The sequence below is a fragment of the Anas acuta genome, chromosome 7, assembly GCF_963932015.1.
Source record: "Anas acuta chromosome 7, bAnaAcu1.1, whole genome shotgun sequence".
Lineage (NCBI taxonomy): Eukaryota > Metazoa > Chordata > Aves > Anseriformes > Anatidae > Anas > Anas acuta.
Genome location: NC_088985.1, coordinates 31,348,610 through 31,376,248, shown reverse-complemented (window position 1 = coordinate 31,376,248; position 27,639 = coordinate 31,348,610). Strand labels below are relative to the sequence as shown.

Here is a 27,639-nt window from a genome sequence, read left to right as displayed (position 1 = left end):
AATGTTTGTGAATTTAAGTGATCCATTAGATAACCAGCTGGAGAATAACTGACCTTGCCCTGTGCTTACTCTGAATTCCAACATCTTTAATTGGGTTAACAATTTGATGTTCTGTGAACTAAAATACCATTTCTTAGGGCAAAATTTTGGGTATCCAAATGCTCTATGACAGCAAAATGAGAGCCTAATGTAAATATTCATTGACATGCACAAGTGTTACTTAGTGGCAGTGAAATACTTGGCAAGCTGCAGACTCTTGGTTTATGCTCTGTTAATGCCTCTCTTCAACCACTTCTCAGCTTTGAAGAAAGGTTCTCCCTCTGTTACACGTTCACAAGAACGCAGTAGGAAATACACTGGTATAAAACCTCTAAGTGGATTTTCAACTCAGCCACGGACCGTATTGCTTGGCCTTTCACATCATTCAAGCGTCTTTGGATGTTTTCTCAGAATATTCCCTCTTGAACACTCTTCTGGCGGGCTCTCCAAGTGTGCGTATCCTGGTAATGCACAGTTTGTCCTTACCTATTTCACAGAAGTTACAGCTCAGATCAGCCGTCACGCGATAGGCAGCATTTGGAAGCTATTGTGGTTGTGTAAAGAAGTTGCACGTATTTGTGACCTAGAGTGAAAATGTTTGTCCTCTAACACAACAAAGGGACTAGAAACAAGGAGCTGGATTTTTTTTTTATAGTATACAGATCACAATGTATATAGCAAATTATGAGGGGGAAGAGATTAATTTTTTTTTTCTTTTATTACAACAGATCATGAAATTATTTTAGATACCTTTATTTTAATGTGGTCTGAATGCATAATTTTTGACAAAGCATTATTTGAAGTTTGATCCACTATTTTTTCATATTTTCTGACCATAGTATATACACTTTACAAAACTATATGTAAACATAGTATCTATAGCTGCAGTACATAAAACATCTGCAATTACATGAAAGAAGGCACATAAAGATTTTAATTTTACAAATAAAAAGATACACCACAGTTGATAAGAACATTGTGAATTGTTTTAAATGCTTTCTTTCAAAGTCGTATTTTTCTCATTGCATACAGAGACCATGTAATCCAGTGCTGTGTTCCTCTGTTAGACCATCTCCCCAGATGTTAAGAGAAATAGGTGACAAACAGGACATTTTTCATTATCTTTGGGAAAGTTGATATTTTTATTTCATTTTTTTGGAAAAAAAATGTGCTGAATTTCTAAATGTGTATGCAAATGCACGTAAAGTATTTTTGTGAACTGCTTAAGTTACTAGCTTACTTCCAGTACCTGCTGAATCTAAATACTTTGATACTGCAGTTTTTTCTAGCCAGTCACTTAGGATTCATCTAAAATAAAATTGAGATATTAAAAATAAGATCCAAAAGATAGAAATATAAACAAGTATCTTGATGTGGTTCTTATTCCCTTTCAGGGAAAGGAACTACATACATTCAAACATACTTGTTTACCAAGTACTCTTTGTTTCTTTGGGTACTTATCTTGCACAACTCCTTAGCTGATTAAAACTTCATTACATTGTACTAATAGCAATATACTCATCTGTTCAAAATATATATATTTTTTTTTCAAAGCATTCCATGAGTGGTCAGGTACAGCTCATTTTTCAAATCGCAAAGTAGTTGTGCCTTTTATTTTAATAATATGTGATTCAAAATTGATCAAAAAACTCACAGCGATGTCTACACTCTTAATTCCACCCTTCAGCACCTGTATGTGGATGTACTTACAAGGGTACAATTTAAAAGACGGGAAATTGGATAGGTTTTCTTTGAGCTTTGCAAGGGTTTTGTGTTTGGTTGGTTTTAATCAATAGAATAAATCAGAGAAGTTATATTCAAGAGATTGGTTCGTTCTTATGACTCCAAACAGAATGTTTAGCATTGTAGGTCAGAGAGTTGACTTTAAAAATCAAATCATTTAAATTCACGTTTATACAGATTTACACTACACATTTAATCAAAAATATACTGTGTAATATTCAAGGAAATTAAATACACAAAATAAAGGTAGACACTATACAAATCCTCTATAAAAGCTTTTTTCCCTCCTTATAAGGCAGTTAGCAGTCTGCTTTATAACCATGGGAGATGAATAATATACCTTTGGTTTTTTGACCATTTCACTATTAAATCTACAGTACATCTAAAACATTTCTGGATGAGATGTTTCACATGAAACACTGCATTGTGTACACCAAAATATAATATATGGCTTTTACTGTTACTCATCGCTTTCATACTCCTCTTCTTCGTCACCTATCGGGTAGGCCTGGATGTTGTTCTGGGTGTACATTTTTGTTTTAACGGGGCAGTTGTGATCCATGAGTATTGCCTACAAGAGAAGAGAGCGTGAACGTTACCACATCCAACTCATGCACAGCTGCGGCCTGCACACAGCTCGACCGCAGCCATCCACAGATTTCAGGATTCACTGGATTTCTGTGAAAGCAGAACCAATCTGATTTCTATCAGAGTGTTTGTAGGTCAATACCCCACCTCATACTCCTCAAGATATCACCACTGGTAAATGGGGTCACCATCATTAGAAGCGGGAGGGGCGGGGCCAGAGGCCTGCTGCCTCAGCTGCCGAGGCCGGGGGCAGCCACCACATTTCCCCACCGTTTCACCCTTCTGGATCAATTTTTCCTAGGACAACCCAGCTCTATACTCAGAGCAGTTGTGTAGCGTTTCATGTTGTGGGGATTTAGTTTAGCTGTTAATTCATTACCCAAAGAGTACAACATAGGAAACCCTGTCCATGACAGGCTCCCTGCTGCTATCATGGCAGTCAGCACTGCACCTCATGTAGCTGTAAACACACAATTTAAGGCTGTAGCAATGATCAACGTGCAGGAGTGCAGGCTGACAGTCTCATACAGGCCCTTAGCCTATAAAAGGCAGCAAATTGAGCTTGTTTTTCTCACTTCAGGTTGCGTGCAGCTCGGCTGGATGGCACCACGTGAGATTAAAGCCAGCCCCAAGCACTCCTGGAGCCGCAGTGTGCTTTGCCTCATCCTGGGACTCCCTCTGCTCTTTAATCTTTCCTATCCCACGCTCTCATTTTACAAAGCCCTCTGGACTGCCGAGCACAAGCAGCAGCTGAGTGCGGTGCTTTAGCAAGCAGCTCATGCGGGGGGATGAGGGGAGCTCAGAGAGGGACAGAAGGCTCTGTTTGTGCATGAACGCTTCAGTACAGATTTCAGATTTCAGCCTTGGAGGTGGCTCAAATGAGCTGAAGGCACAAACCAACTGAAAAGTAAACTTTCTGTCCCGATTTGTACCAAGAATGCTGTTTTATCAGGTGGAAATACCCGGTAACAAATGCAGTAATTTAAAAATCTTTAGGTCCAGCACGGTTCATTGAATTCATGACCTCTGCCTCCTCTCTGCAAAACAGTTGAACTGGTATCTGTGGCTGTCCTTGATCCTTGATGGCAATAACCATTACATTTCCAAATTTCAAGCAATAGTACCAAAACCTTATCCCTGTGAATCATCTTTTCTCATGGCTGTGCAGACAACCACCACATGCTCTTACATTGCTTCACCCGCAAGCCTACCCCTGCCTTTCCAAAGGACTTTCCACCAAGCACCTGCACATGGCAGTGCCTCCTGCTCAGCTGTGGGAAGCTGACAATAAACTTCATCTCTGTGCAAACAACAGTAGCTCTTTTGGTTTCTGTTCTTTCTGTTCCATAACCTTAGTGTTTAAAAAAAATAAATAAAAAGTCATTGCAGTGTGCAAAGGTCATACTAGGGATTAGCTGGAATCTCTGGGATTCTGCAGTACAAATACGGGTGACACTGAAGGTCTCTGTCCCCATATACATCACATTTCAGCAAGATCCATTTTTCCAGCTTCTCTTTTATGAATACCAGTACAAACCATGCACAGCTCATGCACTAGGTTCTGTCGTTGCCTTTCAGAGCTTTGTTACTGCATAGTAAGAAAATGGCCATGCAAAATTACATTTTCTCTCCTTAAACACTTGCCACTGTATTTTGGGTGCAAGCCAACCTTGTTCAGCATGAGCAGGGACAGAGTGCTGGGGCTTGGACTTACACATGGTGAGTGGTGCTGCAGCAAAGCATTGTGCTTGTACTCGGGATTTTCCCAGCCCAGGGAAAATCTTCCTACTAAATGCACTGCCATGTAACTCCTTCTGGAGCATGCTGCCAGGCAGAGGAAACCCTGTCAACACAGCACAAGGTGTCCTCCAGGAGTAACAGGACTTCAGAACCAGATCATTATAACAGGGACAGCAAACCCTGGAACAGCAGCATGGGGGACATGTAATTAAAAAATTTCCTTTATACATCTTGGGCAGAAAATGAGGAGGGGGTTATAACAAAGGTGATGCAAGACAGTGAAATAAACTGTACTGGTCCCGTTTTTGGAAAGTTAGAGGCAAAGATGTAGAAATAAGTTATCATTCATTTCACTGAAAGAAAAAAAGCAAAGAAGGTGTCAGGCTTACCATTTTCTCTTCTTTGGCAGGTGGACTTCGAAGGAAAAAGCACAGAGGAGCAAAGAGGATATCCACGATCCCTATAATTGTCATGAGCCATGGAAATCCAATTGCCTTTGCAATGGCACCACCAGCAGAGGGACCTTTTATAAATAAAATCCTTTTCCTGAATACCATAAAATTTGCAGCATTCACTTTGAACAGTAATTTTACATGCAAAACTCCCACTTTACAAACAGATTTAGGGAATACAAGCATACATAGGTAATTAAAACAGAAACCTTCTCTGGCTCCAGACCCTGCATTCACTGCAGGAATCAGAGATGTGCTGGGGGTCTGTGGTGTGTCTGTACCAGGTACTCAAGGGAAAGGGGGCAATGGGGGAGTTAGTGGGGGAGTTATTTCCCTCCCAGACACATAGGAGCACAGCCACGGTGGCAGTCCCAGGTGTTGCAAGGTCTTTTTCCTAGGGATATCCTATCTCTGATCAGTGCTTGCCTGCCTCAAGCTTCTAACAGCTATTCAGACATGCATAGCACCATGGCAGAGGAGGGGAACTGATGCCAAACAGCTCCCTGCATCCTTTCCCTCTGCTTCTGGCTTCTCGAAGAAAAAAAAAAAAAAAAAAAAAAAAGCAACCCCAGCTCAAAAAGCCTACAAATGCCACGGGGATTCACGCCTAGCAGCACAACACATTTCTCTTTACTGGCAAGTGCATTTTAGACAGGAAGATCGAAGACTTACCTATCGCAAAGCCCATGCAAAAGGCAACATCAGCTATGGCATACACGCTGCCATACACTGACACGTGGCGCAGATCCACAAGGTAGCCCATGATGGGCATCATGGAGGAGTCCACCATTCCTGGTTGTGAGGGAGGGGAACAGAGTTCAGAAAAAATGTCCTTTTTTAAAATTTTATTTAACATCCAACTATGTGCTAAAATGGTATGCAACAGCAACTAAAAGGGTGATTATTCTTAAATATGCAAAAAAGTTTGTGTTAAAACAGCCTGTATTGTGTTTGAGGTCACATATGGATGAATATAGGCATGTGCACATGACACTTGCTGACGGACATGAGAGACACGAGCTTAGAGCACATCAGCTCCAGCACTGTCCCATGGTCCTCCTGGCTCCACCTGCCAGTCCAGGCCACAGCTCAGACCTCACTACTGTCAAGCCAGGATAGCAACAAAGCTTGTTTGCTGTGTAGCTTCACACAAACCCATTTTTACATAAAGAACAGACTGATTTAATATTACAAAAAATTGCAAAGTCATTGTAATTTTTCTCACCAATGGCAAATCCAACTCCAAAATTGGGTGCTATGAGCCCATAAATGTTCTTAGCAAATGGTACCTATGAACGAAATTTCAGGCAGTTAATTAGGTCGCACTAACGAGGTTAGTTTTCTTTTTCTAAGAGAAATTCCCGGAGTAGTTAGAGCATGCTTTCTACAGCCGTGCAGCTGGCGTTTGACACATCTTCTGGCCTACTGCAGCAGGCGGCTGTGCCACTGCACCACTGACACCCTCGCTATCACAAGCAAGAGTAAGCTGCTGAGTGACAGCAGCTTACAGAATGATTCCCCCCCCCCCTCTTTGGGAGCCACACTTCCTTCAAAATAATTGAACCACTGAGATTTTGAAGCGCTCAGATAGGGGATCTGGAACCCATTAGCTACACATTGTTTAATAACATATCTGTAAGGCAGAAGCTCCAGTGAAATCTCATGATAAAGCACATGTTCAAAGATGAACACGGGAATGCTTAGGTGGTGTGACAGATACATCTTCTACTTACGCATAAAATGCTTACTCCCACGATTAGCATCCCGAGTAAAGCGCAGAGCCACCTACCAAAAAAGAAACATCAGTCAGACTTCAGTGCCTGCAAGGTATTCAAGGTGATTTGGGATGGTTCAAAGCCATGTCTGAAGTGTAGAGGAGCACAACCAAAGGAGCAATGTGTTCCAAAAATGATTTTTCTACTACAAAGAAAATTTTAATAACTTCCACCATCAACAAACTGCCCCGAGAAACACTGCAAATGGTACAAGAACACACTGGAAGATTATTAATATTTTTAAATTAAGCATACCTTCCCATTTTGTGCGCAAGTATCCCAAAAAGATTAGTCCCGATAAGATAAGAGATACTAGCCGGAAGAAAAGCAACGCCTGAAAAATATGAATGAGATGATTTATCAGCAATGACTTCAGCGAGGTGTTAGAAGAAACTAATAAATTCCAGACGATGCAATTTTGGTCTGAACACATCTAATGGAGTCTTTGTGCATAGCCCAGAGAATCAAATATCCGGTTTCTTACATCCTTTTCCTGAAATCTCAGGACATCATCTATGAAAAGCAGGAGCAATATGACACCTTTGAACAGAGCTTTCCAGCATCAGCTGCAAGGCCTGGCATGGGAGAGGAGATGCAAAGAGGAAAAAAATAAAAAAAAATTCAAACTGCAGTAAACTTTGGGGTAGTTCAAGAAAGATCATTTTTCCCCTTCACGCTTATTTCTGGGTTGCATGGCTGGCATATGGAGCGTGTGTTGGGTACCCCGTGGCCAGGAGCCCCTGTACTACAGGTGGGCTTGTAATGCCACGATGCAGCCCTCAGTCAAGCAGCAGCTGAACCAAGCATCAATCAATAACATAAAGATGAAGAAACCTTAACAGCTTAAAAAACACTTGGCTGTAGTGCCCAGCAAATGATGGCACCCAAGGAAAATCCCAATCCTGAGGTGCAGAGCCTCCTCATCTACTCCCAAAGGATGAAGCATTGGAAAGCCAGCTCTGGCCTGCACTGGCGGATCCCTCCTTGCACTGGCGAATCCCTCGCCCTGCACCGGGGCTGCAGGGCAGAACCCAGCTGGAGGGGAAATGGCTGGGGAAGCTATGCAGCAATGCCAGTGGCAGCACGGGCTGTGGATGCCTCTGGTGCTTCCCACACAGCAGCAGGGATCACCACTGCCAGCCAGGAGGTGGCCTTGTACAAAGCATTTCTGGGAGACAGGGGCACAGGTGGTGGCTCAGTGTTGTAGGGTTGATGTCTCTTGGAACTAAGTAAGGCACTGCATCTTTCTGGTGTTCCTGTTCAATTTTGCATCTCCCCAAGTAAATCTGGGAAACCTGACAAAAGTGGGAAAGTCTGGCAACTTAATGCATGCCACAGCAAGCCTTCCATTTGGTCATTTTTAAATCAGATATTTCAGATTTAGAGAGCGGCCATGACATTATGGTACACAATCAAACAATTTCCTCTAAGTGTATGTGCTCCTCATCTCTCACCAAGGCAACACAGATTTTCTCATTTCCTGCTTGTCCATCCTCCTTCCTATATCTCTCTGATATTCATAAGAAAAATAGAGAGGTAATTTTTAGCACAGCAATATCCTGTGATTAAAATCCTTGTGGGTCACAATGGCAATGCTGCCAAAACCTTTTCACCTGTGCAACCGCAGCTACTTCAGCATGGCTTGGAGCAGACTTTTTTATGAAATGGCCATTTACAGCAGAGCTCGAAAACTAAGAAAAATACTGCAAAAGCTTGGTCAATAAGGCTTGCATGTTGGTGTGGTATAGTCGCAGTGGTAAGCTGTGAGTCTCCTGAAGCAGAACTGTGATTTTCTAAATAAGCTTTATGCAAAGTAACATTAATTGATCAAAGTCAGAGCCCTTTGTACCTTCTTCTGATCACTCTTCAAACAACTGGATCTCAAAACTGCATAAGATAATCATTTGCTTAAAACCCTGCAGTTCAGATATAATTTAAGAGGCTTAAAAACTTTAATTAATGCTGTCAAATCAGACAAAGTGTAATGGACTCAATTACTTATATCATTAAGGGGTAAAATTAGTCTTAATTTAAAATGGATATTTTCCTTCTAGGAACCTCTGTTCAAATAGGAGATTTGTAAATCTCATTTCTGTTACACCAGTATACTCTGTTGGGAGAGGTAGATAAGCCATCTTTGTTTTTCTTTGTGAGGCTTAAAATATCTAGGTCTGTGTGTTAATTTTGCTATGTAATGGGCTAGCAGTCATTACCACCTTCAACAGTACAGTAATACATTAAGGACTGCCACCTATGGCCACCCAAGATTTGAGTTTGCATTCATTAGAAGCAGGGTTTGCATTTTCTCTGAGGTGTAGGGACACCTATATTAGTATTCTCTAGGGATATTAGTCTGATGAACATTATTTTCAACACGGATTTTTCTTTTGTTTTCAAATGCTATACATTGATACTAGAAAATGTTCCTCGTGTCCTGTTTCTCTCTGGTGGCTACGTTCTAAGAAAAGTCCATGCTTTTCCTACCATTGCCATCTGCAGCCCTGGAAGCAGTCCATGCTAATGTGTGCATGCTGGATGCAGCACACACTGCATCCAACGCAGATTTCTTGTTCCCAGCAGTTCACACTAGGCACTGAGGAGGGATTCCCTCTGGGAAAAACCCTAAACCAAATGATTTTTGAAAATTTTTGTCAATTGATTCTTTGAGAGTCAAATCTTTGTGCTTTTCGAGAGTGCCACAAAGGGGCTTTACAACATATATTTACAAGCAGAACCTGAAATGTGCTCATGTCTAGAGTGCTGGGCCAGGAAATGAGTCGCGTTGTGCCCTGTTCAGTGATAAGTCTCCAACGCAGCAGCATTGCTGCAAGGGATGCAAAAAAAAAAAAAAAAAAAAAAAGACTACCTTTAAAGTGTCTAAGGAGAGCATTATTAACAGGACCAGAACAGAGACATCCCTCAAACAAAATATAGCAGACCCAGGTAATGTTCTGTACTTTACCAAGTTGCCATTTTTTGGAACACATGGTCTCCATCATCCAGATGGGTAAAGCTGGTTCAAGCATAGCGATAGCCATGTTTGCAAAGCAGATCGAGCCTTGGAGAAAGAAGGGGGAGGAAAAAAAAAAAAAATTATTTATTTTGACTGTGAACAAAAACCTGTGCAAAGAATCAATGCTTTTATTAAAAAAAAAAAAAAAAAAAAAAAAAGTGCTTTTTACAGACCTATTTGTCATGCATCAAATGCTGATTATGTTAAATAGAACAGAGTGTAAAGTCACTGAAGACTAACTTTCTGTATGTTTCAATTCTCCCAGAAATTCTGCAATAAAGGTTAAGCTATTTTCATAATGTGAAGGGGGGCAGCAAAGTCTACAGCGAGCCTGATGACATTTAGAAAGTTCGTGATGTCTGACCGTGTACAAACGACAAGCTAAATCCACCCTCCTTTGGTCTTTATCTCCAGTCTCCTGGGGCAAAACCTGAGCCTGTTGTGTAAGAGGCATGGCTCCAACCCGTTGTTGTGAATGAGGAAGATGAGCCGTGGAGGTCGGGATCCTAAAAATACCACCCGACAGCCAGAGGGATGCCTACCCCCTGCAAGAGGGAGTCGGCAGCCACTAAGCCATGCCACAAAGCATCAGCTTGGCTGAGCTTGCCCACCCATATGAATTTCAAATGCTTCCAAATCTCTTCTGAATCTCTGGACCTTTGGTCATTCACACGCAAAGAACAGAAGTGCTGACTCAATCCTGCCTGCCGGCTGCTCTCTGCCCGCGTAGGGTTTTGCTTCCTGCTCCACTGCCAGTAGATTGATCTCTGGTGGTGGGGTCCAGGCCCTCTGCCCGCTCTCTGGAGTGGGCTGCAGCCTTAGTGTGGGGATTGCTAGACCCCACAGTGCTTTTTTTGAGTTGGGAGGCCTTCTCCACTTCATCCAAAGGGCCTGAAGCAGCCACAGGGTAACAGAACCCGTCCCTGCTGCCAGCCCCTCACAGAAGTGACAAAGGTACCTGGACCTTTAGGATGTACTGCAAGGGAAAGGTGAGAGCCTGAGCTGGTACTCTGCAAACTCGGGGCACAGTTTAATAAACACCATGCTACCTCAGTAAAACTTCCCCAAAACAAGGTAATTTTTTTCCTCTGCTTTATCTGGAGCTGAGCTCTCTTTAGAGGTGTGTATCTCAGGAGCAGAAATCCTACATTGTTTCTTGTTTAAATTAGATTAAATGTCCTGCATTGGACAGAAGATGTGAAATTGCAGCCTTCCAGCTGGATCCCACCTCCAGGGCAGGGAACCCCCTAGCTTTCTGGCAGAGCACCGTGGAGATCACCGGTATTTCTCTGTGAAAAACCCAGTACCCAGCAAAAAGCTGCCATGAGTTTTCTCAAGAGCCCACGTGCTAGTGACAATAACCTTCTCAGATCTGCTTTTTGGGTCTGGTAACTCAAACTAGCCCATCTCTCAGCCCAAGCTGGGTGACCACAGCACCTCACTGCAGCATTGCTGCAGGGCTCAGGACATCAGTGTGGCACTGAGTGAAGCCAAGTCCCCTCTGTCACCAGCCCAGGGGCAGCAGGGGCTGCCGAGGGAAGAACCAGGCTAGGAGGAGGGGGCTGTGTGCTTCATTTCGGGACAGCTGGTGCTGAAGAGTGACGTGGTGCCACAGGTAGGGGAATCGGTCAGGAAGCTCTTGTGCTTTGGAAATGCAAACAATTATGACTCAAGGGTATGACGCACACTTAGGAGATTGAATTTATGCCACAAAATTAGTGTACCTAAATTGAGAGTGCAAAAAGCACTTAAACTGGTACTCCATTTGCAGCACCCCTTAAATTTCCCTGTTTTTTACTTGTGGTTAGCAATTAACCCACTAGAGAATTAACCCCATGCCTTGAATTTTGTCATTGTTTAACAATTTTTTAAAATTTAATTTTAAAATTAAAATTAATTTTAAAGAGTTTTTAAATGAATGCTTAGAAGGCATTCAGAACTTCTGTCCTCCCTGAGCAGTGCAAATCCATGAGACTTTCAACCTTCCCAAATCGCTGTATCTGAACAAAACACCGCCCTCACTGGGGTAAGGAACAGCCAATGACACCTTCAAAACCCTTTTTGCTGCATAAAGCAACGGCTTCGGAACTGAAGCAATGAACATTTAAGGCTGAGGGGACTGAGGTTAGAGAACATGGGCATCATCCATTCTGCCAAGCGCTGGGCAGTCTCTGTCCTGGGATGCAGGGACAGTGGATACTGAACCAAATTCATGTGTAACCCACAGGGGGGACCCTCGGCAAGAACTTTCATCTTTCCTGGACACCGATGCCTAGTGGGAGGTGGAAAAGTCACCACCTGCAGTTGGAGAGAGCAGGAGGGAAGGGAGCAGAGAGGGTCTCTGTGCTTCTGTCCCTCCATACAGCCATACAGCCTTCCTTCCCGGGATAAAAGGTGGGATCCATGGGTCTTGCTACCTTTTCTCTTACATGGTTAAGACTAAGCCTGGCATGAGCAGCTCAGGCAAGCAAAGTATCCCTTGAAATAAACACCCCGACATATTTTGTGGTTTAAAACAAGCTCTATCAGATTATACCCTGACAGGGATTGCACTATTCCCAAGACATCTACTTGTAGGAGAGATGAACCTCACCTTGCAGCACCTGCTCTTAACCACTGTAAGAGGCCAGGTACTGGATCAGATGAAAAGTGGATTTGAGCTCTTAAGACAGTTCCCATCTGTGCAGCTCATTTCCTTCACATATTCTTGTCCAATAGCAAGGTCTTTAAGTGCTCCAAGAATTTCTTAAGCAAAAGTCTCTGTATAACTTCAGTCACAGCTTGACCAAGTGTCTTGTCACAGAGCTAAGGTAGTGATAATGCCCTGAGATCACCAAAACCCGAGCACCCCAAAAATGCCTGTAAGCATTGTTTTGTCAGACAAGCAGGTTAGGATTAAGGGACAAAGCAGTAAAAATCATGATCTGCTTCCAGGTATTTTACAGACATTTAAAAGGGTCAGGCTTAATTACAGCCCTCTTCAGAGCAAACCAACAAAACATGACGCAAAAGGCAAACTTCCCTCAAGGCACAAGACAAACAGTCCATGTAATACCAAACGCCACTCACCGTCTGACCCAGACCTTTTCTGAAACACAACCCATGCTCTAGAGACCCTCACTCCCTCCTCAGATGGAAGCAAACTTCTGAGTTATTTCTTCTGTCTGCCCAGGATGTGCTGGTGGTTCCTTCCTCCATATCTCTGCCCTATTCACTTGTCTCATGGTCATTTTCATGGCCACATCTCAGCACAGTGTGCAATTCCTTGTTTTAGCAAGGATCCGCAGCTCATTAGTGCCCTCTCAGCTAGGCGGACACCTACGTTTCCAGCTTCCAGCCTACTGTTTCTACTGGTACTTCCATCCAGAGTTACTGATGGATTACTTTGTTCTTTGTGCTTCATGTAAATGAAAACAGCAAATGACATTATTGCTAGGCCAGACTAGCTCGAGGCTTTCCAGGATGCCAGGAATAATGCCAAGAGTTGATTTAAATAAAAAAATAAAAAAGGATCTGGTACCTGCTGCAATGATGATATATGGGTCCTTCAGAAGTGTCAGTAATGGTGTCCCCTTCTGACTCTAGGAAACAAATGGAAAGTTGGGATTAGGAAAGGCAAAGCATCAGGTGTTGCCTAGAGTGCTTTACTGCAATACTCACTTCTGCCTGTGCTCTGGACGGCTGCAGAACAAATAATTGAACAGCTGTGGAAAGAAATCAATACTGTAAGGTTTTCTCAAGAAGGGGTCAGGACGCAGGCACACGAAAGGGGTGTGCTACATGGCAATAGTGATTCTCCATGTGCACTGACCTCCGTCTAGCAAAGCCAGCGCTGCCAGCACGAGGAACGGTGAGCTCTTCCCCACAAACTCGTACATGACGCTCCCGAAAGGTGGGCCCACTGAGGGGGAGAAATGAAGGAAAAGCTGTGAAATCTCATTTCTGACCCCAAACAAATGTCCTCTGCAAGCATTTGGACACCCTGCATTGGCATGCAGGGACCACATAATTTAAAACAAAACAAAACAAAACAAAACAAACAAAAAAAAATGAACAACAGCAAAAAAAAAGATGAATAAAACCAACAGAAAAGCTCATTGATCTCTGTGATTATGAAAACCATATTCTTCACACCCCAAAACACTCTTCCATTTAAACAAAACCCAAGCACCTCAGAGATTATCATCTGATGTGTATCTGCATAAGAAATATGTTTCTGCGTAAGAAACGATTCTTAACATGCACTGTGCATCTAATCTGGAGATGGCACAGTAACATTGCACCCAAGGAGATCCTGCTGCTGTTTTCACAGACCACAAGGAGGTGCTTTGGGTGGTTTCTGATGGTGGCAGAGCCCCAGTCTCACTGACCTAATACTCCCATAGCAAGTCCTCCCAGTGCGATCCCCATCGCATTGCCTCTCTCTTCATCGTCTGTGTACACACTGGCAAGCATACCCATCCCTAAAATACAAACAGACCAGAACAAAGCATAAAATTAGGCAGCTGTGTCCCACAATGTATTAGATAGAGTTGACAGCAGGTATCTGTATATAAGTATATACCTACACACATATACATGTATATCTATATTTATACACATATATAGGTGCACATACATATATATCTGTGTGTTTTTAAGTCCCCTCCATGTGCAATTTGCCCTGAAGCAGAAGGGAGTTTGGCACACATAAATGGTCTCAATGCCATGTTCTATTACACCCTATTACTCAGGTAGTTTAATGATGCCCTGATTTGCTGGATTCTCTGTCCCTGCCTTTGTCACACAGTGTTTAGAAGCTGCTTTTCAGCCAGTTGAAACAAAGCTCTCGATGAGTATTCTCCATCTGCTATTTGTGCTCTGGGTGCTTGACACGGAGGTTGGTGATGGCCGACAGCTACAACCCTGGTCGCTGCAGGCTGTGCTCTGAGCGTAAAGTATCATGCCCAGCTGATTGCTTTCAAAATGAGTATTTCAAGTTCAGCATCCAAAATTAAAGGACGCTTTTGACCTTTATCTTCATGTTCCCCATTTCTGCATTCAATGATGAGCCATCATTTCACAAAATGAAACATGAAGCCTCTTTCATTTGCTTTTGTGGAGCACTCAGACACAGTAGTGGTAAATGCTACAGAAGAGTCCTCATAGAAATTATTAATTCTGTTTTCAAATCAAGGACTCGGTATATAAGGTCCCCAGCTAGACAGCGAGCCAGAAAGAGAACACACAGCCCTGCATGACTGATCACTATGTAAATACGGACCATCATGTGTACCAAAAGTTAAGATAACAGAGGTCCTGTGTGGATGAACACGCTTACTGAAAGTCGTGGCAGACTTCAAACTGGTTGAAAAGCAACTTAGAGAACAATATCAGAATTCACAGCAAATTTACAGAGATTACTTGCACAGACACAGGGGGGATACTACACCCACTACTGCAGCTCTGAGGGTAAGTCATGGCTGAGCATGAGCATGCAGGTATTGCAAGTGAGGTGGACTGTTGGACTCATGAAGTGACTGTTTCCCTCCCATTGGCACTTGTCTGGGGTCTGAGCTTCTTCTGAGGGCTGGGTCTGGCCTTGGTGCAGCGCAAGAAGAGCTGGGGGAGTCCAGACTACTCGAAAATGAGCAATGGGCATGAGCAAAGGTCAAGTGACCGTCAGCAAGGGACAACTGCAGGTCTTTGGATTTAAAGCTAAAGAGGGGAAACTGACGTGCGATGTGATGTGGTCTGGATATTAAAAAAAAAAAAAAAAAAAAAAAAAAAAAAAAAAGCCACAAAGATAAAGAAAAGAAACTGTAGAAACTGTTCTTCATGTTCTCTCAACTATGAGAACCAGAAATGGATATGAATGACAGGAAGGAGGCTTTAGATGAGAGATCAGAAAAGGACTTCCTAACAGTAAATGTAGTTAAGCACAAAGCTCAATGCTGAGGGCATTTCTGGAGGCTTTTGAGAGCACATCTGTCAAGTACGCATGAGGAATTACAGATCCTGCCTTCAGGAAAGGGGTGGACAAGGGAGACTCTTGGCCTTTTCTGCTCTGTTTTGTAGGCTGTCTGGGGAAAAATACGTGCTCATCAAAGAACCCTATCACAAGGTACACCCCTGAACTGGGACTGAGATAAAGCTGAACAAAAATTTTGATCCTGGCATGTCTTATCTTTGGAAAGCTTGACTTGTAAGCTTAATTAGTTTGGGGGCTGAGGATCTCCATTGGATATCTCCACCTGCCCCAAGGCTGCAGCACAATCCCTGCAGTGGGGATCTGGGTGGAATCCAACTCTCAAATGTTTGTTATGTTCCTATGAGAAGTACGTGAGCCCTGTTTATTGACCAGTCCCATTTGGGAGGGGAGATTTTTCCTGAGGAAGCCAAGAGACATGCTCTGGACACAAAGCTCTATTCACCTCCCCTTTCAAGGCAAATTTATATTCCTGCTGCCATCATGAACAAAATATAATTTCTCTAGACTCAGTCTCAGAGATCATTGAATAATTTGGAGTGAAAATCCATACTCCATTTCACTTGTTCATTTAAAAACAAAAATAAAAATCTTATATTGGATATCTAGCACAGGCAATCTGAGTCCAAACTGGCAGGCAGAATAACAAGCCACAGGAAACAGCATTTTATAACAAATTTCAGAAACAGGCAGCGGTACTATCCCTATGAGAATAAGTACCAACATAAGTTCATGGTGACCTTTAAAAGGGCTAAAAATGAATTTAAAATGTTGAAGGCACACATGCAGAAACCCCAGGGAGAGAGCACATCATCTAGTGCTCTACCTTCCTGCAGCCCACATACCAAGTTATTCTGAAAAGATACTTGCATGTGAGCTACTGCATAGGAAAGAGGCAGAAAAAAAAATGAAATGGATTTAATTGAATAATTTTGTATTAATTATTGAAACCACAGACAAAATACAATTAAGAAATGACTGTTACTGAAAAAGACAGAATTGGTGATCTGTATTTTACTCTATCATATGCTCTCTTACCTGCCACTGAAGAACAAGAGGAGCCCACTCCTTGGAGGGACCTTGCAATAAACAGTAATGTGTAGCTTCCTGAGAAGGCAAACACTATGGAAAAGACAGAGGTAAATTTTTAAAATTAGGTTAACTCTAACTAGGTTAAAAAGTTAGATTTCTTTAAATGATCACAAAAAGAAAAAAAAAAAAAACACCTTTCTGCAATTCAGTCAGGTGTTTACAGTGACTTGTGCCACTTTCAATGCTAACAGCATTATTCTCTCTTATTGCATTTGGATGTGTCAGTGTTGAATTGTTCTTAGGTGTCTGAGCCTTCTGGTAACACAGAATGCAAGCGCCCAAGCAGTTTTAACTAATTACTTGGGATTTGATTACATCTTGCTCTGATTCAGCTGCACACGGAGGCGTATTAAGACCTTTCCAGCCTTGTTCCCCTCATGGCTGCACTTTGGGCTGCCCAGTCTGAAGCTCCAGGCATTCACAAAGAGAGGATTTAACACATGCACAGGCTCACACCAGCGTTTCTTCCAGTAAGTGAACGGGTGGAGAGGTTTTACAGAGGTGTTCCCAGCTCTGCACTGGATGCTGTGCGGCACAGCTGACCATGAATTAGACTTACTACTGTTATAACCACACTAAGTAACATTTGTTCCAAAAATCTGGAGTTGTCAGAGACTCTACCAACACGTAATCTTATCCATCACTTCAGTCCCCTTGCTGTCAGAAATATTTTCCTAATATTTAATCTAAATTTTCTTTAATACTTCCTTAAGGTTGCTATTCCATTTCTTACATGCAGTGGACATGGAAAACTCTTAATTCCCTTCCTTTTTTTGTCATAAACTCTGATACATCTTACACCTGCCTTCTGAAGCAACCCCATTTTTTTAATCATTCCTCACAGGCTTCTAACAATGTTTGATGTTCTCCTTTGTCCTCTTTCCATCTGGGCCACATGTGCCATGCAAAACTGAACATAGGCCAGAAACTAAGACCTTATTAACACCATTTAGGGTGGGCAAATTATCTCAGCTGACTTGCAGGCTATGCTTCTGTTTGCACATCCTCTACATCAATTCCTCTACACCAACAAGAATTCCTAAGGATCATTATTGTAGATCATTTATTTAAAAGTTGCATCTGAACAATACTAAGTAAGAAGTGGCCACTTACTGATCGTTGACACAAACATGATGCAGAAGCCAGCAAACAATGGAATCTGGTAGCCTATTCTGGAGGAAAAAAAATACCACATTTTCAGGATAGTTTCACTGATAATTTGAGTTACATTTAATTGCATGTGTTTTTTGTGTGTGTGTGTGTTTTTGTTTGTTGTTTTTTTTTTTGGTTGGTTGGTTGGTTGGTTGGTTGGTTGGTTGTTTTTTTGTGCACACGCACAAAAGATGCAAAAACCCAACCTGTGGTTTCTTTGCAGGTTTTGAAGTATTTATAGTGGACAACATGATCAAATTGTTCCATGTTACGAATGCCTTCTCATTTGGTGCAGCACACTTTTCATCTGAAATCCCTGGAAGAAGTCCTTCCTTCATTAGAATTTGATTGTCCTGTTCTCGTTCCACCATAATTGTTCTCAGTAAAACCCCTCTGGGTCTCTATGGGGTTGCCAAGAATATGAGAATGGAAGATTCATCTAAGCATGCTGAGCTTTGAAATATTCCAGTAATGTTTCAAGAATCATCTGTTTCCACCCTCATGAGACAATGACTGAAATGAGACATGGTCAAACCAATGGATTTTTTTCTGGGAAAATTTGTCATCAGCTTCACTGGGAGTTCTGCTTCAACTACAAGTACCGAAAGTGTCCCAAAGTGTCTGAGAGCAATATTTTTTGCTTTTCCACAGTGTTAGGATTAAGTATGGAGCTGATCAAAGCTTTCTTCATCAAAACTCAAACGTACAAAAACATCAGAAATAGCCTGGAGATATGCCCGGCTGCTATGAGCATTTTCAAATTTCCAGGAAATAAATTATTTTCTGTCTGGAAAGCAAATGCATTTTTAGGCAGCTAAATTTGAAATTTCAACAAAGACCTCACAATATGCTACTTTTCATGTCATTAAAACTCTGCCTTGGAATCAAAAGTACTACCCAGGTAGCTCTGCAGACAGTCTGTGTGGTCACTGTACTTTATTCATAGCTTCCTTTTCCCTAAAATTCTGTATCTCAAATGTATTTGCAAAGACATTTTTTAATGGTCAAATTCTTCAACGGTGAAGATATTCAAAGGAATAGTAATTGACTTTAATTCCCAGTGACTTGACAGTACTGGGCTTTTATATTGGGGGTACTAGTTTAAGTAAGTCAATCAAATAATGGAAGAGTCTACAACGGCCCTTCTCATTTTTGATAATGGTAGTCTTAAGACAGGTAAAACAACATAATTTTTCTGAGCTTTGTTTATTTGTCAGTGTAATTTTTATACAAGTAAGGACCACAGATAATAGTAAAGTCTTTGAAGCACAAGGCTGTTCATTATTGGTGTCTAACATTTGTTGGAGTTTTGAGAATGGAAGAAACCTAGCATGTACTTTTTCACAAGCCTTAGAAATTTCTAATGAAGAGCACGTGGAAGAATTTTGCCATTAAAAATATGTCAAAAATATAGTGCACTGAGTTTTCTACTTGAAATCTGCAAGTAGGTGCTAAAAAAATGCAGCAGAGGAAACGTTACTCTTGTGGTTACTTAACTGGACTGGTTAACAGCAAACAGCAACCTCAATTCCTCTTCTTCTGTGGGCTTACGATAATCACTTTAATCTCTCAAAACCTTGATACCTGACCATTAAAAGAATACTACTATACTTTTTTTTTTTGTCTGTTTAATTTAAAGAGGATGTTTTTTATAGGCTTGTCTCTTCTATCATTGTATGTACATGGTAAGCATTATACAGAGGGACACTAATCTCCACTGATGTTTCTGCGTATGCAAGGACATAAAAAAGAATCATCTCCTATTGCCATCCCCTTGCCTGCTCTTCCCAGCGGGCTCGTGTAGAAAAGGCCACAGTGAGTTTGATCACAATTGCTTTGATATAAATACAGATAAATAACCCCTGCATGCACGGCTACTGTTGGTGAGTGATATTACCTGGCTCTGTGGTACTGTGAATGCAGAAGCTGAATGTGTCTATTCCTTCTCCCATTAGAATGAGGGGTTTTGTTTGTGAAAGCCATCCCAGAGGTGTCTAGGATGGACATGGTGGGAGGAGAAGTCTGATTGCAGTAAAGAAATCAAGTAATTCTTTGATTTGCCACAGGGACCATGAGACAGCAATTCACAGCTCCAAGTACACTGCATTAAGACTCAGTTTGCTTTGGTCTTAGCTTTTGCAGTCATGCACATTATTCCTCCTTTATCTTGGACAAACAGAGTCACACCAAGGTGTGAAGCACCACATAGCAGAGAGTCATGGAGGCAGAACTGGAGCAGAACTCATTCTTGCTCTCACCCTGCAGCAGACCATGACGCCTTATTGCACATGCTGAGGTCTGACACATGCCTTTCCCTCCACACCCAGAGAATCGTCTCCGAACCAGGCTCTGTGTGGGCAGAGCTAGTCCTTTCACCCAAAATCTATATTGCTCATGGTCCACCATATAAAACAATGTGAAGGTAGAGTCAGGAGAGGATGTGCATTTGTGCTGAGCAAAGTAAGTCTTTATAGTCCTCTGAAACAGTCAAAGTTGCCTGGAACTCCCCCCACAGTTTAGGGATGATGTGCTACCGTGCACAGGGTTGCTGAGCCCTTGGATGTTGTGGTTGTTCTTGCTCTGGGGCCATTCTTACCCACATCCAGCTGACAGCTAGAAGTGTAGATTGTCTTTTCCTGCACAATCTTAGCAAACCCTGCCTCCTCCTAAAATAGCAGTGCTAATTACTTGGCAGTTGTGCCACCACAAATGTCTAATCTGCAGCTGCAGTTCTGGGCTGTCCAACAGACATGAGAAAGCACAGACTGGGAGTTTTTACTGATCGGAAAAACTACAATATATAACAAATGATCACAAAAAGGGGAGGCACTACCTGTAACAGCCAGCTGTTCAGAGACTCTGTCCCCAGTCCTGGGCTGTTCCTGTTCTTGCCATGTGAAACCTGTGCATATGCAGTTTCTAATTTTTGGCCACAACATGATGTGCTCCATCACAGTTACCTCTATGTTTTTCCTGTCTTGTCTCTTCCTTTTTCTTGTTATCACACCTTAAGAAGTCATTTTCTTGGGCACTCCTCACAAAACACTACAAGACAAGCAGAAGCAGCCAGAGGGTCCAGCATGTTTCAGGGAGGCTACATATAGCTGAAAGTGCTTCCTACAAGTGTTTCCGACTCTCAAAAAAAGCCAGTCATCAGCTGAAGGAGGGAGAGGAAAGGCTGTCAGTGACAGAGAAAGCCTGAATTACCCCATTTTGGGGTCATGCTGACCCCAGACTGCAGAACTGTTTGGAAGTGGATTACACTCACTAATAATGTTACACTGCAATGAGACAACCAATTGATGGGTCCTGTGCAGCAGTAAAATAAAGGTTACACTGACCAGGTTAGCAGCTGTGGATGATTAGAGCCTAATTGCCTATCCATTACAGGATTGCAATCTACTGACTTTAACCCTGTTACAGTACAGCTATAGCAATACCAACATGAGCTCAGCCTGCCCTGGCTGGCATTTTGGCCATCTTCAGCCCCAGTGGAGATGTATGACAAGAGGAATATTTTCCTCCAGGTCATGACCCAGCGAACCTCTGAATGTGCAGGAAGGAAGAGAAGAAGGCTCAGGGGCAGTGGTGGCAGTTTGTTTGCTGGGATTTTCACTAGAACTTAGCACAAAGAGAAATGGTGGTGTTCCATCAGCTGTCAGCCAGCTCACCATGATGGGTTTGTGTTTTCTTTGGTGTTCTTTGAAAAGAGATGGGCTTTAAATAAGAAACCTTTTAGCATAGTTTGCATCTTGAATTAAACTAATTTTGAAATTTATTTTTTTAAATTCTTTAGCTCCAGAAGTTATAAAAAAAAAGTGGGGAAAAAAAAAGCCTACAAGGTTTTCAGAAGACCTAAACTCAGTAATTATTGGCACAGCCTTGTGGCACAGACTTGCCACTTATTGGCAATGTGAGTGGAACAGTCTGTTACATCCTGCACAAACTCAAGCATTCAAAGACAGCGCATCTTTAAGACAAGTAACTCCATGCTTGTTTAAAACTCTGAGCTGTGATACTTTGCTGAAATTTTGCAGAAGTAGTAACAGCAATAATAATTATCATTAAACAGCTTATCAGCGGTAGAGTCATTATAATGATGACTCAAATATCTTCTGTTTCATTTATAATAATCAGTTTTCACACTTCCTTTTAACTGCACATATACATTGTTCTTAGGAAATATCAATTTTAGTTGCGCTTTTTCTTTTTTTGTTTTGTTTTGTTTTGTTTTGTTTTGCCAGTGGCTTCTACAGTTAATTGATAAATATGTGAACTGATATTTCCCACTAAACATTTCTCAGAAGAAAGGCAGACACTGCTCCGAGACACAAACAGTGCATGAAAAAAAAACCAGCAACCCTTAAATCTAATTTAGGGCCACTTGGCCATGAAGACACTCATTTCTGCCTGGATGGGAGGACGGTGTGCCACACGGGGCCATGTGTTCTCCTTGATTCTCCTTTTCCCACTTGTTGGGAAACCACTGGTAACATGTGGTGCCTTACTTATTTTTCCCTGGTTTGGCAGTTTGTGGAAATGATGATAAGAACAGCAGAATAAGGAGAAAAGTAAGATAGGAGATAGGGCAATGATACCGACAATTATTGGTAAAACCTAGAATAGCTAAAGAACTGTTATGGAAATATGATTTGACTTCATGCTGCTTTGCCTGTGGATGTACCTAACAAAGCAATACAGGAAATCTGGGTAACAAAAATCTGTTTTCCTCCTTAAATTGCAACAATATTTGTGTAAAAGAGATTTTGTAAGGGCAAACTTTCAGAGCAGTGATACACAGGAGGAGATAAGGTGAAATAAAACAGAAATGAAGCTATCTAATGTAAAACTTTTGTGTCTATATCAGTTCCACAGATTTAATACAGGTTTTGAATTCATAACATTGTGGGTCCAACCACTGCTCATCCCTCCACTAGAAACTCCTCTGTCAGACTGAAATTAAGCAGTGTGCATATAAGCTGTAAAATCCAAGAAAGGTGCTTTTAGTTCAAAACCTGAAATATCCAGCCTTAAAGGTATCAGTTGGTTTGGTTATTGCCACCTGTGGTAAGCACTGACTGCCTAAACAGAGTGTTTTACAGGACGGGAAACAGAAAAATTTCCTCTGCTTATAATTTTCTGAAAGGAAAATATTTTCTTTGTAAAAATAGATTAATAAGAAATATGAAAGTTGGTGACCTAAGTACAATTTGGAGCTTATTTCCTACAGAGATCGATCTCACACTCCGTTTAGAAGGGCTGCAGCTTGTTCTGTGGGGAACAATTACACAGAACACTAGCAATAAAATCAAATTAATTATTAACACCAAAAATTTAAATGATATTATAAATACTTTTTAATTTCTGCATAAACATAATTAGTGCTTGGATTTGGTTTTGTTTTTTTTTTTTTTGTTTATTTGTTTGCTGTTGTTGTAAGTGATTTATTTTGGTGCATGCATCTCCTCTCCTGCTCAGGAGGATTTTGTGTAATGTCCCACCCGAACACATTCTGCTCAATACATCAAACGTACACAAGGACTCAGAGAGGACAATTTGATGGTCAGAGCAGATCATGCACAGATTTAAGTCTGAGCTGTTGAACTCAGAGATGAACGTGGCACCAGGAGGGTTTGTCAGACCTGCTCCCTTTCTGTGGAAGCCCATGAGAACCCCCCGCTTGGCCTTACCTTGGGACATTCAGAATTGCTGTGCACCAAAGCACACCAAGAGCTGCAGGTCTGCAAGAGCTGGGGAGAGATCTGAGCACTGCCTACACCTTTAACATCATTTTTGCCTAATATAGGTGTAATAGATGTGTCACCAAGTCACGGAGCTTGATCCTTGTAACTACTGAGCTGTGGCATCTTTTGGCCCTGTGTAACTGTATCGAAGAAATTTCAACACTGCTTCAGTAAAAGTTTCTATAAAAGCCTGAGGACTCAGGAGCTGGAGAAAAAGAGAAGTGTACAACACTGTCAAGTGGCTCATGTGCTTACTGATTTATTTCAGAAAGGATGCGGGCATTCAGAAGACGTGTTCATCAAATGTATTTCACTAAGATACTCCTCCAGATAAAGCAAGGAGACCAGGAAGCCAGGGCCACAACAGATTTAGGAGTACTTTGAAATCCCCACCCAGACTAAACCATGAACACAAATCCTAACTGCGTAACATACCTGTTTGTCAGTGGCCCTATGAAGGGGTTAGTAATCAGCTGCACGGTTGCCTTTGAAGCAAACAACAGCCCAACTTGAACATTTTCATTCAGCAGGTCCTTGTCCTCCTTAGGGCAATCAGATGGAGGAGCAGTCACGTTCACCGTCATTTGTTCTGTCGGGGTGTGGGGCAGCTCTCTGGGGCCTGGCTGAGCAGACGCATTCCCAGTAACCATTGTCAAGTTGTCATAGTAGGAGAAGATACTCTGAAAATTGTCCATCGTTGCTGAAACTACGTTAGGCTTAGCAGTCTGGACTTCTGATGCATTTTTCTCATGTTTGATGCTGTAAAGGTAACTGGGAATTATTGGCACTGGAAAAACAAATAGAATATATTAGCATCTTACCGTAAGGTTACGTACAAATGGAATCACCAAATTTTCTTGTTTGCTTTGTCATTGATTGGAAAGTACAAGGCTTTCCTACTGATAACATCAGTAAGGATTTTAAAAGACTGAAACACAGAACTTAAATAGTACAATTTAAAACATGGTTCTTTTACATTAGTCTTTATTTTTTTTGACAGTTTTTGTAATTATATTTTTTCTATACAGAGATAACTCAGAAAGAAAAATATGAGAAGTATCAAAACCCATGTCTGAACAGACTGTTGCACATGACTGCATAAATCCCTTTATTAGATTGTGAAAATGTGAATAATGAGAAAAAGCACTGAAACTAGCATTAAGCCAAAATAGTAAAAAGTAATAAAACATGTTAATAAAACAAGCCACAAAAAAAAAAAAAAAAAAAAAAAAAAAGAGTAATCAGAACTGATGTATTGCTGTTTATATATTTCACTATTTCTTTAAAATTTGCATTGAAAACACCACCCAGAAGGGACACACTTTATAAGTTTTAGGATCATAGCTGCAATTTAACTGTATTAACGTGTATCTCAGAAACTATCACATCCACATTGGTTGCAACAGATGTAAGATTCATTCTACTGGGAAGCATCAGTGACAGAACCAGCAGAGCCGCCTGGCCTCCCTTCTGACACAGCCCCATCTTTCAGTGAGTCTGCAGACCAAAATACTTTTAAGAGCTTCTAGCACACATCTTATAGAAAAAATAAGGAAACATTAACAACTTTATAAGAAAGGATGTTCATGTAAAAAATCTAAAACTGACTGGTAAAAGTATTCATGGAGTTTTTGTTAGAGGCATCAGCTTTAAGCTGACCACCCCCAGGAGCTGAGGTTGGCAGGGCAGCACTGCACAGGGTGGGCTCCACGCTCCATGAGCAGTGTGTGGGCACAAGCCAGGAGTTTCTCTGAGCCCTTGGACAAAATAGATATGAAAAGGAGCCTTTTGACATGGGTACTTAAAGAACTACCAGCAAAAAATGTTCCAGGACTTGATTTGAGTTAATTCGTAACTCACGACACCATGTAACTTCAAGCCAGTAAAAGTCACACCTTCAACTTTGATCAAAACTCTGATTATTTTATTAAACCAGCTCCTAGAAGCACTTTTCTTAAAACCCATGTAGATAGTTTTCTTATTAATCTACCATTTGACGAGCAGTGTGGGGGAGAGGAGAACTATCGCAAGGAAACAGGCATCTCCAGCGTTATCTAGCCTGGTGTTTCAGTTGCATGACCGCAGGAGGAAAAAAGATGATGAGCTAAAAATATCAATGTTGTCATTCTGAGGAGTTTTAGTGGCTTTCAGTGGGGAAAATAAATAAATTATGAAGGTGGTTTTATGCAATTCCTTATCCTGCAAGTGACAGAGAAACAAAGTGAGACTTTGCTGCTTGTGCCGGTGCCCGCAGTACCTGGGGCACCCAACGTGTTTGAAAACCTTTGGTTTGGTTTGAGAGCATCACTCGCGCACCCAGGCAGCACATCTGTCACCGGCGATTACTGCTGGCATAAATCGGGGGGAGAGAAACCAACGAAAAACACTGACAAGAACCAAAAACCGAGCCACCCCCGAGCCACCGACGGCGAAGCGCGCAGCCCCACCACCGCCAGACCCGGTCGCCTACCGACCACGGTGAGCAGCATGTTGTCCAGGAGCAGGGCGATGAAGACGATGAGGAGGATGAGCCTCCGGGAGCTCCGGCCCTCCCGCAGCCAGCGGATGATGCTGGCCTCGCCCCGGGCCATGCCGCCCGGCCCCGCCGCCGCCGCCGCCGCCGCTGCCTCTGCCGCTGGCCGCGGCCTCGCGGAGGCCCCCGGGGGCCGCCCCGGGCCAGGGGCTGAGGCCGGAGCCCCCTCCTCGCCCTGCCCCGGCCCGCCCCGGCTCGCAGGACCCCGGCCAGCAGCCCGCTGCCAGCCGGCTGGGCAGGAGGAGGAGGAGGAGGAGGAGGGGTTGGAGGAAGGAGGAGGAGGAGGAGGGCGACGACGACGAAGAGGAGGAGGAGGAGGAGGAGGAGGCGGGGCACGGAGACCCCTCTGGGTGTCCCTTGCCAACCTGAGCGATTCGCTGCGCTCAGCCGCCCTGCCCGGAGCGCCGGGCTCCGTGCCCAGCCCGCTCCCCTTGAGCCTTTCCCCAGCACCACGGGCTGGCAGGGGAGGCTGCTGGGCAAAGATTCACGGCGGCTTAGCAGTCAGCTTTCAGCCGCTGCCCAGCCTGGGGGCTGCTCTCTGCTTCACCCTCTTCCCGGTGCTTCGCCCCCGGTAAAGAGCACCGAAGTCGGGATGAGCCTTGCGATGAGTTGAACAGCCCCAGAAGCAAACGGCAGGCTGAAGGCGGTGACAACACCGCTGTGCAAACAGTTCTTCCTCAGCGATGTTCCCTGTATTCGTGTAGTTTCACCCCGTGCCCCTGCAGCACGATGCCATCAGGACGCGGGTTGCCTGTGGCGTGGTGCTCAGACTTAGCCTGGTGCTCCTGCAGCACCACTCGCTTCGTGCCATAAACAAACTGCCCGTGCTGGTTTGTTCATTTGAGAATTAATTTATTTGTTAATGAAAGCCATTTACTCTGTGAAGTCTTGGCAAAGTAGCAGCTGAAGAAAAACCAGTGTGGTCTAAACTGATCTCAGGTCCCAATCCATCGCTGGCAGAGGTCTAGCAGGCTTTAGGAATGGGATGAATTCAGTGCAGTGTGCTCTTTACTACACACATTTTTTCCTATAAACAGTGAAAACAGGCAGAGGATGTGCTAATAGCACCTGTTTTGTTTGCATGCAGGTAGTTCTGATTTTATTTGATATATCCACTAAGCATTATGTTCGTATGGGAACAATTTTACCAGTGCACAACAAATGCCCCCAATGGGTATTGTTAAACTCTTGATTCACAAACGAGGGTTCATATCCTGAAGGCACTTGCACCATAAATCACATCACTGAGCTGAGGACTGCGGAGGAATGCAGGAGGAGGCAGGGAACACTGTCTGGATCAGCAACAGGAGCCAGGTCAATATGGGAAAATAAATTTCACCTTTTGATGAAATGTCCATAGCAATTTCCTATCAGGAAAACATGGGTTTGGGCATTTTGTAAGCACAGCAGTTTGGAGGAGAGTTATCTGCTAGCAGTGCTGCTGTTACTGTCACCTGTCAGAAAGCAGATGTGGACAAAGATGTTTTTCCAGCCGTCTGTGATGAGGGATGCAGTTGCAGAAACCTCTTGCTTCTTCCCCTGTATCACCCACATGTCAGGGGGAGAACATCCCCTTCCCCCCCCCAAGTCTGTCTTCCAGAATTTCTCTCCTTCCTCTGCCTGTCCCTGCCATGCTGACATTCACGCTGGCAGCATCTGGCCACTTTGCTTGAAGTCACTCCTCTCTCCTACTCTCCTAGCTTCTCTTACCCTCAGCCAATTGACTTTTAGACAACTAATGCCAAAATAATGTGCATGAGCATGCCTGAGCTATTAGCATGGACAAGCATAGAGCATTTG

The 27,639-nt window shown here is 42.8% G+C and overlaps 1 protein-coding gene across 2 annotated transcripts; it reads right to left on the bottom strand.

The window, feature by feature from the left end:
- Nucleotides 1-733: 733 nt before the first annotated feature.
- Nucleotides 734-26,044, bottom strand: SLC18A2 (solute carrier family 18 member A2). Of its 2 annotated transcripts, none has more exons than XM_068688835.1 (15): nt 25,777-26,044; nt 23,742-24,093; nt 17,524-17,582; nt 16,357-16,440; nt 13,721-13,813; nt 13,162-13,251; nt 13,011-13,054; nt 12,871-12,931; nt 9,300-9,395; nt 6,593-6,671; nt 6,296-6,347; nt 5,788-5,851; nt 5,235-5,354; nt 4,500-4,633; nt 734-2,353 (listed from the first exon to the last, which is right to left on the bottom strand). In XM_068688835.1, exons 1-15 carry the CDS (start codon nt 25,895-25,897, stop codon nt 2,243-2,245), a joined length of 1,560 nt encoding a protein of 519 aa, XP_068544936.1. In that variant the 5' UTR covers nt 25,898-26,044; the 3' UTR covers nt 734-2,242. The 2 variants fall into 2 exon arrangements, with proteins under 2 accessions (XP_068544936.1, XP_068544937.1); XM_068688836.1 differs by having other exon boundaries at nt 23,742-24,065; nt 25,777-25,908.
- Between the last annotated feature and the right edge of the window lie 1,595 nt (nt 26,045-27,639).